Source organism: Mus caroli, chromosome 12 (assembly GCF_900094665.2).
Source record: "Mus caroli chromosome 12, CAROLI_EIJ_v1.1, whole genome shotgun sequence".
NCBI classification, from domain to species: domain Eukaryota; kingdom Metazoa; phylum Chordata; class Mammalia; order Rodentia; family Muridae; genus Mus; species Mus caroli.
In genome coordinates, this window is record NC_034581.1 from 95,550,864 (window position 1) to 95,565,997 (window position 15,134).

The 15,134-nt window shown below is 52.0% G+C and overlaps 1 protein-coding gene across 2 annotated transcripts in view; it reads right to left on the minus strand.

Annotated features, from left to right (window-relative positions):
- Ccdc88c (coiled-coil domain containing 88C) overlaps positions 1-15,134 on the minus strand; it is a 121,754-nt gene that overhangs the window by 25,689 nt on the left and 80,931 nt on the right. For both annotated transcript variants that reach the window (XM_021178770.2, XM_029484730.1), the window contains exons 13-21: positions 13,313-13,497; positions 11,864-12,001; positions 9,462-10,523; positions 6,634-6,761; positions 5,754-5,880; positions 4,721-4,906; positions 3,611-3,772; positions 2,368-2,645; positions 29-172 (exon numbers count right to left, since the gene is read on the minus strand). In XM_021178770.2, coding sequence (XP_021034429.1) covers positions 29-172; positions 2,368-2,645; positions 3,611-3,772; positions 4,721-4,906; positions 5,754-5,880; positions 6,634-6,761; positions 9,462-10,523; positions 11,864-12,001; positions 13,313-13,497 — 2,410 coding nt within the window. The remainder of the gene's footprint in view (positions 1-28; positions 173-2,367; positions 2,646-3,610; positions 3,773-4,720; positions 4,907-5,753; positions 5,881-6,633; positions 6,762-9,461; positions 10,524-11,863; positions 12,002-13,312; positions 13,498-15,134) is intronic.

Consider the following 15,134-nt stretch of genomic DNA (forward strand, 5'->3'; position numbering starts at 1 on the left):
GGCTGGGCGTGCGTGCCCCTGTGCTCACCTGTCCAGCTCTCCTCGAAGCCTCTGGTTCTCGCTCGTGGCGATGGCGTTGGTCCTCTGCTCCCGCTGAAGTGCCTCCCGCTCGGTGCTCAGTACTTTCTCCAGCTCCTCCAGCTCTGCCTTACGCTGCTGTAAGTCTCCGTGCCTAGTGGCGGAAGCATGGCCAGGCTTTATCTACAACAAGCAGCTCACACTCCGGGAGACTGGAACATACCCTCTCAGAAAGGGGGGGGTGGGGCTCCTCTGAAACCTTTTCTCTGGGGAGAGGTGAGAGGCTGGACGGCAGGGAAGCAAGAGAAATGTTGCCAGAGTGGGGTCGTCCATCACTGGCTCCCCCAGTGTCAGGTTCATCTTCCATTCTCTGCTCCCTTGGCTTCCCTGTCATGGCCTGTCTCCTTTTGTAGGTCATCTGAGAGCATGAGGGTTTTACTCTACACCTTTTAGAGACTTGTGTTACAAAGTGGCTCACTAAGAACCAGTAGATCTAAAGGAAACCACAGGATAAACAGCGAAATTCCATGTATGAAGCAGCTAATCCCTCCTCACACCCTCCTCAATCTATATGGGAGCCCACATATCTGTTCCTGGCATTGGGAGTGGGTGGGTGAGACCTCCCTGCCATGATGAATTTTCTTTCTCACTCAATCCTTGCAGGTTACACGGCTGCCACTGGGGGGCAGCAGAGCACAAGGGTAGAAAAGTGACAAGCCCTGACTGTCACCCTAGTCAGTGAGAGGAGTGGCCTGAGGCAGGTTCCTCAATCATCCTGCTCAGGAATCTGCCCCTCCCCCCTTCTCTTCTGAGTACGTAGCAGTAGCATGGTTGGGGTCTCCAGTCTCTTCTTTAATCCCACCCTCCACATCAGCTGCACCTGGAACATCTCACTGGAGCCCCAAGTAGGAAAGTCACTTAATGGCCAAGGTGCAGAGGTGGCCCCACCATGCATGGTGGGGGATGAGATGAGAGGACCGTCGGGCTTCCACATAAGTTAGTGATTGTGGGGGAATCATGGAGGTTGACAAATAAAGGCCACAGACTGACCAGCAGGGCTGTCTAATCCCTGCTCCCTGTGTGGCACACTCGGCCAGCAGGCTTTTGGGGTCTGGCTTACCACTGAGCCTTTGACAAGACAGTAAGTTTATGGCAGGAGTCCAGTTAGGTAGCAGATGAGAAGAACTCAGACTTTACTCAGTGCTGTGTGACAGGCACTCGCAGCCCAGTGCACAGACTGAAGGAGCCTCCAGCTATGTCTAGCCAAAGTAGCTGACAAGACAGGACTTTGGACCCTCAGTACGAGTGTTCAGGGATCTAGAACCCTCGGTACATGGGCAGGAGCTCGGCCAACAGTGGGCGAATCAACGACACACATCCCAGGACCTGAGACGCTATGGTGAAAAGTTAGTACATAGTATTTTTCAACATGTGCAAAATATACCTTAAAAAAAAAAAAGAGGGGGCTGGAGAGATGGCTCAGCAGGTAAGAGCACTGACTGCTCTTCCGAAGGTCCTGAGTTCAAATTCCAGCAACCATATGGTGGCTCACAACCACTCACAATGAGATCTGATGCCCTCCTCCGGTGTGTCTAAAGACAGCTACAGTGTACTTACATATAATAATAAATAAATCTTTTTAAAAAGAAGAAAAAAAAGCAGCTGGTGTGGATTAAAGGATGAAGGTAGTGTGGGCATCTAGGGGAGGGCAGCTGAGGGCTCGGCTCCCTCCCTCCCTCTCTCGACCTTCCAACTGTGCTGAGATCAGAGGTGTGGGGTTACTCTGTGTTTTGTTGTGCACGTTAAATACTTAACATAATGGGAGGATTTGGGTTGGTTTTTCTTCCCCCCTCCTTTAAGCATGCATTCTAGCCTCAGACTTGGAAAAGGGATTCTTAAGTGTGGATAAACACACCCCTGCACAATGGTAGCCAGAATTTCCCCAAGGGTGTAGGTCAGACGGAGGAGGAAGGAGAGAGCATTCTTAGAGAATAGGTCTCCAAGTGTCTACACTGGGCCACCCAGAACCAGTGTGAGTGAGCCAGGCACTCTTTGGCCCCAGTGTCCCCTGCCACATCCCCAGCTGGACAAACAAAAAGGAAGCAGAAGTTGCTAAGGTTCTACTTCCTTCCCTTGAGAAAGCTCAGGTGCAAGCAACAATGCAGAGCAGCCTGCCAAGAGGAAATGTGGGGGAGGGACGAGATGCACTTGGCCCTCAGGAAAGTACCACAAGCTCTCTGACAGCCTAAGGGGCTCAACACACCAGCTGCCTCCAGCACAGGCCGTCTCCCCACACCAGCCTGCCGTCCCCGGCCTCTGCCTCCCTTGCCTCCAGGCCCCACCTCTCACCTCTCCCCCAGCTCCTTGTGCTCCAGCTCCAGGTTCCTGTGCAGCGTCTTCAGGCAGCTGTGCTGGCGGATGAGGGCCTCATACTCTGAGGACTGGCACTCGTACAGGCTGCCCAGGTGCTTATGGTCCTGAAGCAGGGCCTCATAGACGGCTGCCAGCTGCTCCTGCTGCTGTTGCAGACCCTCGTGCTCGGCCTCCTTGGCAGTCTGCTGGCTCTGCAGCACCGTGTACTGTGCACTGAGCGCTGCGTTCTGGGAACTCAGTGTGGAATTCTCCACCTGGAGGGAGAGCAGAGAGCCCTGCGAGTGATCAGGCCGAGGACGACCAGCAACAGCCAGCCTCAGAGGGACCTCACGGCAGGCCAGCCATGGACAGTGCTATGGGAACTTGAGGACTTGGCTTAGGAAGTGGGGCCAACATGGCAAAACGCTGGCTGCGAGAAGGATGTCATCCTGAGCCAGCTCCAGAAATCATGTTCTCCTTCTACGTGAGCCCCTTGCATGTCATTACTGATTATTTTTAAAGCCTATTTTCTTGAGTATCAGATAATACTGTCAACCAATTGATTTTTACATATATATTTTTGTGCTGTTGGGGCCTGAACCGAGGACCTTGTGTACATGCTAAGCACTTTATTAACGGGCCACATCTGACCACCTGAGTTTTTAAAGTATTCTAACACAACCCCAAGACATTAAAAACTGAACAGGGGCCAGAACTGCTCTTATATTAAAACCAGACAAAGACTTTTTCCAAGCCAAAACAAAGTAACAAACCAACATCCTATTTTCTTATTTTAACAAAACAAACCTAACTTCTTTGCCAAGTAAGTTTCCGGCTTATTGTCTCTGCCCCATACGTAACTTTCCAACTTTTCCCAGAAATTACATTAATGAGTAATTTTTCATTTCCCCATCACCTACAGACCACAGGATAAGCAGACTGAAGGGCTGGCCCTGCTGGCTGCTTCCAGCAGAGGGAAGCCAGGTCACAGCCTCATTTGCCCTCTATCAGCATAATACAGGTATACTGCACAGAAACTGTTCCACCAAGCTTACTCTTCCAATCTCTCTCTTCTTTCACACACACACACACACACACACACACACACACACACACACACACACACAGCAGAGACTGTATACGTCTACGGTATACAGTAAGCCTCTTAGCAACCAGCCTGTCTCCAGATCCCCCTGCCTGGCCTTGCAGCTCCCACGAGGCACCATTAGCGTCCTGCTACCTGCAGCTTCGCAGTCTGGGTCTGCAGCGTGGTGGTGTGCTCTTGCAGGAAGGCGCTCTGCTTCTGTAGGGTCAGGATCTGGCTGCTGAAGGACACGTTCTGAGTCTCCAAGTGCTGTAGCTGCTCCTTCAGCAGCTGCCTCTCGGCCTGAAGAGCTGCGTTCTAGGGGAGAAGCACACACCAGTTACACACAGCATGGTGAGCTCTTTCTGGGCATAGGGCCTGGGGTTTTACTGAACCTTCAAGGGTAGAGGTAGCTGGGGGGGTCTTCAGGTACGGGAAGTTAATAGTTTCTGTCTTGGAAACGGACAATGAATAGAATTTACAGAGACAATATAGGGACTACTGCCTGGGACCTGGGGCATACAGGCATGCATGCCACTTACATGACCCCCTTTGTTCCCTTTGGTGTGGAATACCCCAAAAGTACTTTTCTGTGAGCTGAAGCCACTCCCCCATTGACTACAGAGCTCAAGCCCTCATCACTAGCTGTCCACATCCCTGAGACAGCGAGTGGAACAGGAAACTAGCAAAGGCCGTAGCTATTACGCCACTGATCAGGCTAAGAGGCAGGGCCCGGGCTGGTGCTACCCATCATCAGCATGCCTTGGCGAAAGCCTCTAATGTTGTCTCAGCTCTCTTGTCCATTGAGAATCACCAGGATGGACTTCATGAAGTCACTGCTGTGAAACAAACAGAACTGGAGGGCTAAGCCATGCACTGGAGAGCTTTTTCTGATAAGGGCCAAGAGTAAGCACTCTCAGGTCTGGTGGCCATATCATCTCTGTCCCAACGACGAAAGCTGCCCCTGCCCTGGCAGCGGGAAAGCAGCCAGAGCACGTGCAAATATAAAAGGTGCGGCTGCATGTCAATAAAGCTTTGCTTAGATACAGCTTGGGAGGAGAGGCTGGGATGCAGCTCTGGGAAGTTGCATCCCCAACACAGTGGGGAAGAGGGCTGGTGGATCTGCTCTGGCCTTGCCACAGCAGGTAGGGGTTCAGCCCGGGAGACTGGGTGTGTTCCCCCTGGGCCAGGACAACTCAGCAGTGACAGTCTGCTATACGGGGACACCTGCAAACAGTGTGGTCACTTTGCGGGCAGCCCACTCACACTGCGCTCCAGCTCGATGGCCCGGTCCTTCACACGGAGTAGCTCCATGGTGGCCTCTTTATGGCTGGGCCCCCAGGCTTCCTTCTCTTGGAGATCGGTGACCTTGCCCGGAGGGTGCTTCAGTGCGTTCTGCGCCTGGGCTCTACCCTCTTGGGTCTGCCTCAACTGCTCATGTTCTTTCTTTACCTGCAAGCCGTGTTGAAAAGCAGACTCAGGTGGGAAGGAGCCGCGCAGGAACCCCAGGAGTGGGTAGGGAGGGACCCCTCACAGAGTCTCAGACACCCACCCACGCACCCTCTGAGGAGGGATGGGCCAGATGCTCTATTTTGCTATGTGTTCCTCCCCAAAAGACAGGAAATGTGGGGATGTGAACTCACGCCTGCCTCAGGCCCCACCTTAGTTACATGTCTACAGCTCTTATTGGTTGCCTGAGCCTCCAGTCTATGCCACACAATAGAGACAAACCAGGCACAGTCAGTCAGTCATACATCTCACAGAGGCCTTGCCAGCTCTGCTTCTGTCTGACTTCAGGTCCCAAATAACTCTGTAACCAGGGCATGTGCCACATGTGCAAAAAAGGGAAACCATATACGAGTCCACCCATAGATGGAAACTGGATGCACACAAGTGTGAGCGTGTGTAAAACACCTTATTGGCATGCGTGGAAAGTGTGAAAAAAGCATGTCTATATGTATGTAGTGTGTGCACATGTGTTCATGTTCTCAACATGTACTTGCATGTGCCCAAGAGCTGACATATATTCTTGAAGGCCCTGTCTCATCCAAGGGGCCTGCGGAGCCTGCAGGTCTTCACTTGGTCCTCTCGACTTTTTCATGTGCCTGTTCTTGACCTGGAAGTGTGTGATTGCCCTGAGCCCACTCACTGTGTATCTGCTTCCTCCCCACTATGTATCTGGCTCTTGTGTGCCCCTATACCCTCAGGTTGGCAGTCTCAGGATCCTACATCTCGTCATCTGTCCAAAGCACTGCTCTTGGTAGCTCTGGGGAGGGTACGACCTCAGCCTGGCCCTTACCATCTGCAGCTCAACCTGGAGTTGGCGACTCAAGCTCTCTTTCTCTTCCACCTGTGCCTCCAAAAATACAATCTTTTCTTCTTTCATAGCCAGTGTTGTTTTCAAGGCTGATTCAGTTTTGCCTCTTCTGAAAATATAAAAATACAATAATAGTACAGTCTTCACTCCCCTTCACCTCTAATCCCATCTCCCTGTGGTCAACACACACCCTTCCACTAAGCTGGTTTAACTACCACCAGCAGAAGGTGTCCCAGGGACCCCGGGAGGCAAACCCATTGCCTAGATCCCCTGCAGGGGGCGGGAGAAGAAAGCTGTTTCTTCAGCTGACACATCTGCAACACCATCACACAAAATACTATGACTCCATGTTACAGCCACCTCTTAAAGAAGTGTTCTATTACAAACACTTTACAGACAGGGAGACTCCATCTCAGAAAACCCCAGATCTTGGTCCAGAGTCACAAGACCAGCCATGTGGCAGGCCTGCAGCCTTCCTACTGCAACAAACATGTCAAAGCAGGCGTGTGAATCTTGTTGGCTACAAATCCAGAAAAGGGTTGCCATACTAGATTTCTTTGAAAAGCCACGCTGTTCAAGGAAAGCAGAGCTGGGAAAAACTGCAAACACTGAATTAAAAAGAGAAGTGGCTCTTCCTGCGGCTGGGTGCAGGTCAGTCTGGAGCCTGTCACACTCGCAGGAGGCCAGAACCACACACAGCCTTTTTATCACACAAAACAATCTCCTTCCATATCTCCTGAGACTCCTAGGGCCAAGACCTGAGCTGCCTAGGACAGACACGGAGTCAAGTCACACAGTGACCCAGAAGCTCAGCCTCATCAGAGCAGAGCGGTAGGTAATGCAAGGTGCCCGCCGTCCTTACCCATCACCGCGACCTTCATCTTCCTGCAGCAACAGGTCCTTGCTGAGGCCGACCTTCTCCAGCTCCTGGCTTAGCTTGTCCAGCTCGCTGCTTAGCTGCTGGCTCTTCAACTTCTCCAGCACCAGGTCCTGCAAGACAGGAAACACCACCGTGGACGGGAGTCACAGCTTTGAGCCATCTCTTCCCCAAACCAGGCTGGTTTCAGATGTTTTAGGCAAGCAGGCTAGCTGATGGTGTGGTCAACTCCAGAATGCTCCACCAAAAGAAAGGGGTGAACAGCCTTTCCCAGCCTTCCTGTGCTGTGAACAACGGACCACATGGCAACAGAGAACGGAACTGGAATGCTCTCCAAAACAGGTCAGAAATACTGTTATGATGGCTTTCAGCAGCAAGTATTATTTCTACTAATATGACTGACTTTTTAAAATTATACATTTAACAAGTAATTGAATATAAAGAAAGGAGATGTTGTTGTTATTGTTACTTTTTTTTGAGATAGAGTCTAAGGTAACTCAGAGTGACCTTGGACTTGCTGTGTAATTGAGGATAAACCTGAACTTGTAATCTTCCTGCTTCTACCTCCAAATACTAGTATTACAAACATGTACCACCATGCCTGATTTTGTGCTGGGATTCCAACTGAGCTTCATGGCTATTAGGCAAGCACCAACCAAGCCACCCATCTCCATGCTGAAGAGTTTATTTTAAAGCCTGGCTTTGGTTAACTCGATGAGGTCGAGTTCATCTCCACAATCCCCTTGGCTTCCATCCTCACAGCTTGCTGAGGGGAGCTATTACCTCCTGCCTGAGGCAAAGATATCCCTCCTACCAAACCATATGCAGAATAGTACCCCCACCGTGGAATTTTCCAGCCGGGTTAGCAGCTGGTGCCGAGTGGGCAGCTCTGGCAAGGGTTAGGGTTAGAATATCATGGGTCTGCATGAATCTGCACGAAGCAGAGGGACACTGGCATGGGTTTGGTTCTGACAATCTTCTAAACTGCCATGGCCACCACCCATACCTAGTGCTGCGATGGAGGAGTTCTAGGTCAAAGCCCTTTGGAGGTGGGCATTCAGGAGACTGAGACAGGAAGATCAAGAGTTCAACGGTAGCCCGGGCTATATAGAGAATCCCAGACTAGCCTGAGCAAGATTCTGTTTTCAAAATAAAAAACAGGAGCAGGATAGCACCCTGAATTGGTAAATCCCAGGACAGACGGCAGGCTGCTGTCCAGACTGTGGTGAGTGGGAAGTGCATCTCTGTAACAAGCTCTGGAGGTCCTTGGGTAGGTGGTGACTGCATCACAGCCCACACTGCCTGCACTCTACAGACATGGACTGTGTGGGTGGCACGTAGGGCTTCAGCCCCTCCCTGGCTCACCTACACCAACAGCTGCCTTTTGTCACGGTTCTGGGCTCACTTTGAAATCACTTTCCTTCTCTCACCAGGCACATAGCAGCCTGCTGTCGCCTTAGGCTGAGCTCCAGAGAGCATCATCATCATCTCTCTCCCTTGATCCTCTACCTGCCACGTGCTGAGGAGCCAGGACGCTCCGCTACGGGATGGTTTAATCACAAGCTAGGAGGAGCCTGGTACCTGAATCAGTGAGCTGAAGACTCCTGGAACATAGGCTGAGACAAAACCTGCAGGTTGGACCACCCAGATGCTAATGCTGTCCTCTAGAGCTATACCGTAAACAGGCACCCTGACAATCCACAAAGAGACACCAAGGGAAGTGGAACAGACACCCCAGGAAGCACAAGATGCCACAGGCTAAAATGGTCACACACTTCGGTCCCATTGCTCCAGTTCCAGGAGCATATCCTTTACAAAGTGCCTGATGTGTCCAAGGATGTCCAAGACCACTGAAGTGGGAAGAGCTGGGGACCCTGCTCAGAGAGCATGCTCAAGACTGCATGTTCTCAATCCTCAACACCAAAGAGGAAGAAAAAGACCCTAAACCCAAAACAAAACAGTGGGGAATACTGGAAACAATCTAAGGGGCCTATAATTAGCAAAGTAAACCTGTAGGCTTTAGTATCTTGGCTTTCAAACCTGTTCACTGTGGGGACAGTGACTCTGCAGCCAGGGCATCTGCTGACAAGCCTGGCAACCAGAACCCAAATGTTGGGAAGACAGAAAAGACTCCCTCTCACACATGCCTACACACACACACATACACAGTAAATAAATAAATGGAAGAAAAGAAAACCATGACCCAAAACCTGAAATCTGCTTCGTGTGGGAAGACTGGAAAATGTAATTAAAAGGAAAAACCCAATAGCTTGACCATTGTGGTCTGGAATGGAGCAGTCTTCTGGCGCATGACGACTGTCTTGGGGTTCTTTTGACTTTTTAGTTAATTTCTGGGAATCTTAGTTTTACCCCAGGCTAGCAAATATACATGTCTCAATGCTGGCTCTGAGTGCTGGGCAAAGCCAGAACGCTAGAGCCCATCAGTCACTGGGAGGTGGGGGGACACCACAGGCACCGAGAGCTGAGTAAGCTTCCTACGGACAGGATATCAGGTGTGCTCAGCGCATCTTCTACTTAAGGCATTCACTCTACAGGGAGTCCATGGGGGCGGGGAGGGGACACAGGCCTCTGTGGGTGGAGGGACACCAGCATGGGGGAAATGCTTACCACAGGGTCATCAGTGAGCAGTGAGACCACCCCATGCCTCTCACCCAGCCTCATCACACTTTTAACTATCACATGCTCAGCCCCAGGGGAAAACATCTCAGGAGGACACACCAAGATCTCCCTGAACCTCCCCCCCGCCCCCTGAAAACAGACCCATTTTCCCATTGCCCACACTCGAGGCTCACCTCTCTCAGGGTGGTCAGCGTCCTCGTGTGCACGGTGACCTGCTTGGTGAGGTCCCTGTTGTCCTTCTCCAGCTCCTTCAGCTTGCTGGCCACGTCCCGGCAGCGGGCCAGCTCCTTGTCCAGCGCACGGCTCTCCTTCTCAGCTGCTGACAGCTTGGCAGCGCTGTCATCCAGGATGGCGTCCTTAAGCTCTACCTGCTGCCACAGGCGTCTGGCCTCCTTCTCTAGCAGTTTCTTGTCCTTCTCCAGCTGGGCCACCTCCTGCTCCAGGGCCTTCCTGTCCTCGTCAGCCCCCTCCAGCTGCTTGGTGGTGAGCTGGAGAGTCTCTAGGTCTCGCCTCAGGGCCTGGCGCTCGGCCTCCAGCTGGCTCAGCTCCCTCTCCAGGGCCTGAGACTTGTGGGTGCTGCTCTCCAGGCTGTGTTGCAGCTGCAGGTTCTCAGCGCTCACGCTCTGGTAGCTGAGCTCCAGCCGCTCCGACTTCTTGCTCAGGGTCTTGAGCAGCTCCACGTCCCTGCGCAGCTCCTCCTTCTCCCTCTCCAGCTGCCGGTTCTCCGTCTCAATCTGCACCATCTTGGCGCTGGTGAAGCGCATGGCCTCCACCATCTTGCGCAGCTCTAGGTTCTCCTGACCCAGCTGCTGCTTGTCCCTCTCCAGGCCCTCAAGCTGCACAGACACGTTCTGCAGGGTATCCAGGGACTTTCTCAGCGAGCAGTTCTCCAGCTCCAGACCCTGGCTCTGATGCTCCAGGGCCTCGACCTTCTCAGTGACCGCCTTCAGGGAGGTCACCTCCTTGGTCAGCTGCTCATTCTCCTTCTCCAGCCGGTGCAGCTCCTTCTCCAGCGCCTCTGCATGCTCTCCCTTCTCCTTGGCCTCCTCCAAGTCTCTGTGCAGCTGCTGCTTCTCCAACTCCAGCTGGCTGAGCTTGCTGCCCGCCTCTGTCACAGCCTGGTGGAGGGCTCTGTTCTCCTTCTCCACATCCTTCGTGCTGTTGACCTGTGGCCTCTCCCGCAGGGACCACACAGCCTGGTGGAGGTGGCCCTTCTCCTGTTCCAGATCCTTTATCTATAAGCAAACATATTAGGCATGACCCAGACTGCTGCAGGAACCTCCACTAGTGATCTAGCTTCATACAGGGGCTTCTAAGCAGAAGCCGCCCAAACCCATCCATGGCTCATCAAAACGCACTCAATACCACTGAACATAATCTTAAACCTACGTGATACATCTCTCTCTTTAAAATGTGAGTGATTCCCTTAGTCCACTCTGTCGTGGTCAGCAGGACCCAGTGGACACCCTGCCCACCTCCATGACCTCCTGCTGTGGCACATTCTATGTCCCCCAGTGTCTTCCTGAAAGACACACTGAACAGGCTGCTGCTCTCTATGCTTTGCTCCCTTCCTGTGTCTTCTCAACCTTGTGATCAGTGCCCCAAACAACCTTGCACAACGGCTCTAAAGAGGCCCTGCACGTCTACCCACCAGCCCTTACCTTGTCTAGTCATAAAGATCCCTGAGCCTGCTGCCCGGTATGTGCCTTCCAAGCTGAGATGCATGGACAGGGCCCACCTGTGCTCAGCATGTACAGTGCTGTCTGATCTCTCCCCACTTCTTATCATCTACAACAGAAGCTAGAAAACTAAACTACCAGATAACCCAGCTTTGCTCTCTATTCTCCACTTATTTCTGCCCAGAGTTTGGAGATGTCCAGTGACCTTGGAATGGTCGGTTCCTGATGGCACCCCTGAGCTACTTATCAGTACCTCAGCGCTTCGGATGGTGGAAGCAAGCAGAACCCTGCAGGGGTGCCAAGGTCTCACCCTTGTCACCAACAGCTTTTGGAAGTAAGTCACTGTCCTGTGTGCTGCAGAATGTTTAGCAGCCTCCACCCATGTCCTAGTTAGCTTTAACTGTCAACCTGACACAGCCTCAAGCCAGCAGAGAAGAGTCACAATTGAGGGACTACCCAGATCAGACTGGCTTCTGGGGACTGTCTTATTTATTGATGTAAGAGGGCCTCGTCCACCGTGGGCAGCATCATTCCCTATGCAGATAGTCCTGAGCTATATAGGAAAGCTAAGTAAGCATGAGCCCGAGAGAGCCAGAGAAGAAGCATCCTCCTCCACCATTCCTGCTGTGTGTCCTCGGCTGTGAGTGTGTTTCCTGGATGTAATGCTGTGTGGGGTACCAAGCAGGCCTGCCTACAAGTTCCTGCTTCCCCAACATCCCTCAATGATAGGCTGTTGTTACCCATAAGGTGCAACCTTTCTTCCTCCATATTGCAGTCGTGGTGTTTGTCACAGCCAGAACAATCAGAACTGTCTGGGGACATTACCCAGTAACATAGCCACCTTCCTCAGCTCCTCATCTGGCATGTGTGAGTGCAACGGGGATGGCTGTGCCTACCTGCTTGGCCCTGTCCGCCTTCAGGGCCTCCATGCCGCTCTGCAGCTGTTCCTTCTCTCGGATCAGCTCCTCACTCAGCGTCTCCAGGTCTTGGTTACTCTGCTTTTCTCTCTCCAGCTGCGTTTGTAACTTTTCAATCTGCAGATGTAAAGATCCAGCCTGTGATGGTCAGTCTTAACAAGATGAGCTGTGTTCAGACAGACAGACAGACAGACCCTTCTCTGCCCAGGTTATTAATAATACAGGCCCTTGAGGGGACAAAAGAGGTACCAGTGTCCCTCTGCAGCAATGTATTCCTTCCCTCAGTCATTGGCCTGCCATGACCTGTACTTTCTGTCTGGGGTAAGAGAAGTCACAGGGCAGCAGCCTGCCCGTGTCTGCCCCAGGCTACCCAGGGTGCTGCACATCCAATCTACTCTAGGTCTTGCTTTTTTCCCCCCTTGACGTCCTCCACTTCTGCTCAGGGTCAGACCACATACCCAAAGCACCTAGTGCCACGTTCCCGACAAGGACTGTAGAGTTCCCTTCCCCTTCCTTATGCTTGGCGACCTTGTGCAGCTGCTCAGGTCCTGTCACCCTCCAGGTAAACCCATCATCAATCAAGCCTTGTCCCTTCTGCCCACTCTACTCCCTCCTACCATCCACTGCGGCTGCCCTAGGCCAGAATGTATTGTCCTGTCTGGACAATTTCCCTCCTATCACCGCCTACCAACACCAGGCTCTGATGGGGGAACCCACCAGTGCCCAAGCTTCCTAGAACATGAGTTTCCTACATAAGAGTTCTCCATATCTTCATTTGTATATAGAGAATAGGCTACAGGGCAGAGGTGACCCACACTGTCCCTAGCCCAGCAAAAAGATACCCCAGGCTTTCCTGCCTGAGAACCCATGGAGTTGGAGGGTCCTTTCTTCAATGTCAGCTCTTTTTCATATTATACAAGACTGGGCGCCCACTTATAAAGACATTCCCTGCCTTATGACCACAGAAATCTAAGAGAACAAATCATGTGGTCACTTTTCCCATTTTTGCTTTGCTCCAAAAGACAAAGCATGAGATAGGAGTGTCTCCTGCTGTCCTCTAAAGGCAGAACACTCCCGTGACAGAGGAGCTGTCACACCACACTGAGTGCTTAAAGGGGGGTAAGTGGTGAGCAGGTAAATGCAGCCAGATGGGTCCCTGAGATCCTTTCCACAGCAGGAAATGTGCACCATGCCCCACGCAGAGGAGAGAAAGCAGCAGAGGTGGGATTCCTGGGGCCTGGTTTCTCCTGGCTTGTCCTCCAACCCCCACTGCCCCAGGAGCCTTATATGGGACTGAGGAGCATGTCAGGAGAATACAGACGTGAGACACGGGTCCCACAGGAGAATCTCCTCAGAGTCTGGCGGCAGACATGTTAAGGGCCCTCCTCAGAGTCTGGCGGCAGATATGTTAAGGGCCCTGAAGGTCACCTTCTTGCTAAGCTGCTGGTTCTCCTTCTCCAGCTCCCCATACTTGAGGCTGCTCTCCTCCAGCGCCAGCGACGTGTCCCGCAGACCCTGGATGGTGCTCTGGAGGCTTTGGTTCTCCTTCTCCAGCTTCAGGATGCGGCTGGAGGCACACTCATTCAGCTCAAACACGAAGGATTTCCTGGAGGCTGGAGGGCCGAGTCTGTTAGGGTCTAGCATTTTGGGAACCCTGCTTCCACCTTCTGACATAAGCTGAACCTGAGAGCTAGGCTTCCCTTCTTGTTTTCCATTCTCATCCCAATAGGACTGCTGCTTCAGCACCCAACAGTGAGGTCCCCTGCTGGCAGAATTGGGACCCACTCAATCTAGAACTTAAGGAGAAACCAGATTACCTTGTGGGAGCCAACTGTGGGACCTGGGTCACTACACTGCTCACCTGACTGACTCAAGGGCCACAGACATTTTCTCTGCTCACTATAGGAGCAGTGGGCAGCTACGCTGCTCGGCAGAGAGGGCAAAGTGATCAGGTGACTGAGGGCAAAGAAAAGCTGGGCATGGATATACACACACCCACACACACACACACACACCCCCACACACACCCATTGTTGGACAGTCTGGGTTAAAACCTTGACATTAGAGATTTCTTCCAACTTCACAATTATGTTGAAGGGAAGTCAGACCATACATGCCGGCTGCTTTAGACTTCTCAGTGAGACCAGAGAAAGCTCAATCCTTTTACAGTGGCTTTTAAACAACCCAGCACTTTCTTGGGAGTCAAGCACTAGACTTTTCCTCCTAGGAGCAGATGCAAGGCTTCAGGCAAGCCACAGAACCTGCTTCGGGTTAAGTCACAGAGCTTCTCAAGAGGAACTTGTAGGCCTGACACACCCTAAGGAAACAGTCAGGGCTCTTCCTCAGTCCCCAGTCTGCCCAGAGATGTACACTGTTGCTCTGTATTGTAACCCTAAGTACGGCCCTCCTCCCCTCCCCCCAGATCTGATTGCCTCAGGGACAAAGAAATCCTCACAGAACCATGTGGTGCTATGTGACCTTGTTCCTTAAACTATTCGTTAAATAAAGATGCCTATAGCCTATAGCGGGCAGAAGAGAAGTAGGTGGCATAAGAGAGGTAGGTGGAGCTTTGGTTGCCAGACTTGGGGTCTGAGGCAAAGACCATGAGGAGGAGAGGAGAGGAGAGCTGAGAGCGAAGAGAGAGAAGATGCCATGGGTAAGGGGCTGTGAGAATTGGCCATGAGGACTGGCCAGTTGGAGTACGAGCAGCCCAGATGGAAAGTGGCAAGTTTTATCTCAGGGTTATTGACAGGGAAGTAGACAAAATAGCATAGAGGGTGGATACCCGCCCAGCTCTAGTGCTGTTAAGGCTTCTTATAAAATAAAGGTTTTGTGTCTTTTATTTGGAACTAAATGATCAAAGGTGGGGTAGAAACCCCGATTAATGTTCATTACAACCCTGTGCTGCAGATGGTCTGTCTGTCTGTCCTCTCCTGATGCCAATGCATCACCCAGGGGCTCTGACAGGGTACTGAGCTCCACAGCAGAGGCATCCACGCATGTTCAAATGCTATGTGTGATGCATGTGTCTGGATCCTTGGGCAGCTACAAGGACTGAGGAGTGTGTCCTCTGCAGTGATATCATCTATCAGAGCAACAGTACAGACCCGACAGGCTAGACTATCCGAAAGCCACAACGGAAATACTGTGTGTGTGGGGGGGGGGGCATGACAACAACGTAGTATGTCCAATTCTAGCATCAACAGAAGATGCTGCAGAGATGCTGCAGAGGCCTCCTCTCAGAGCAACA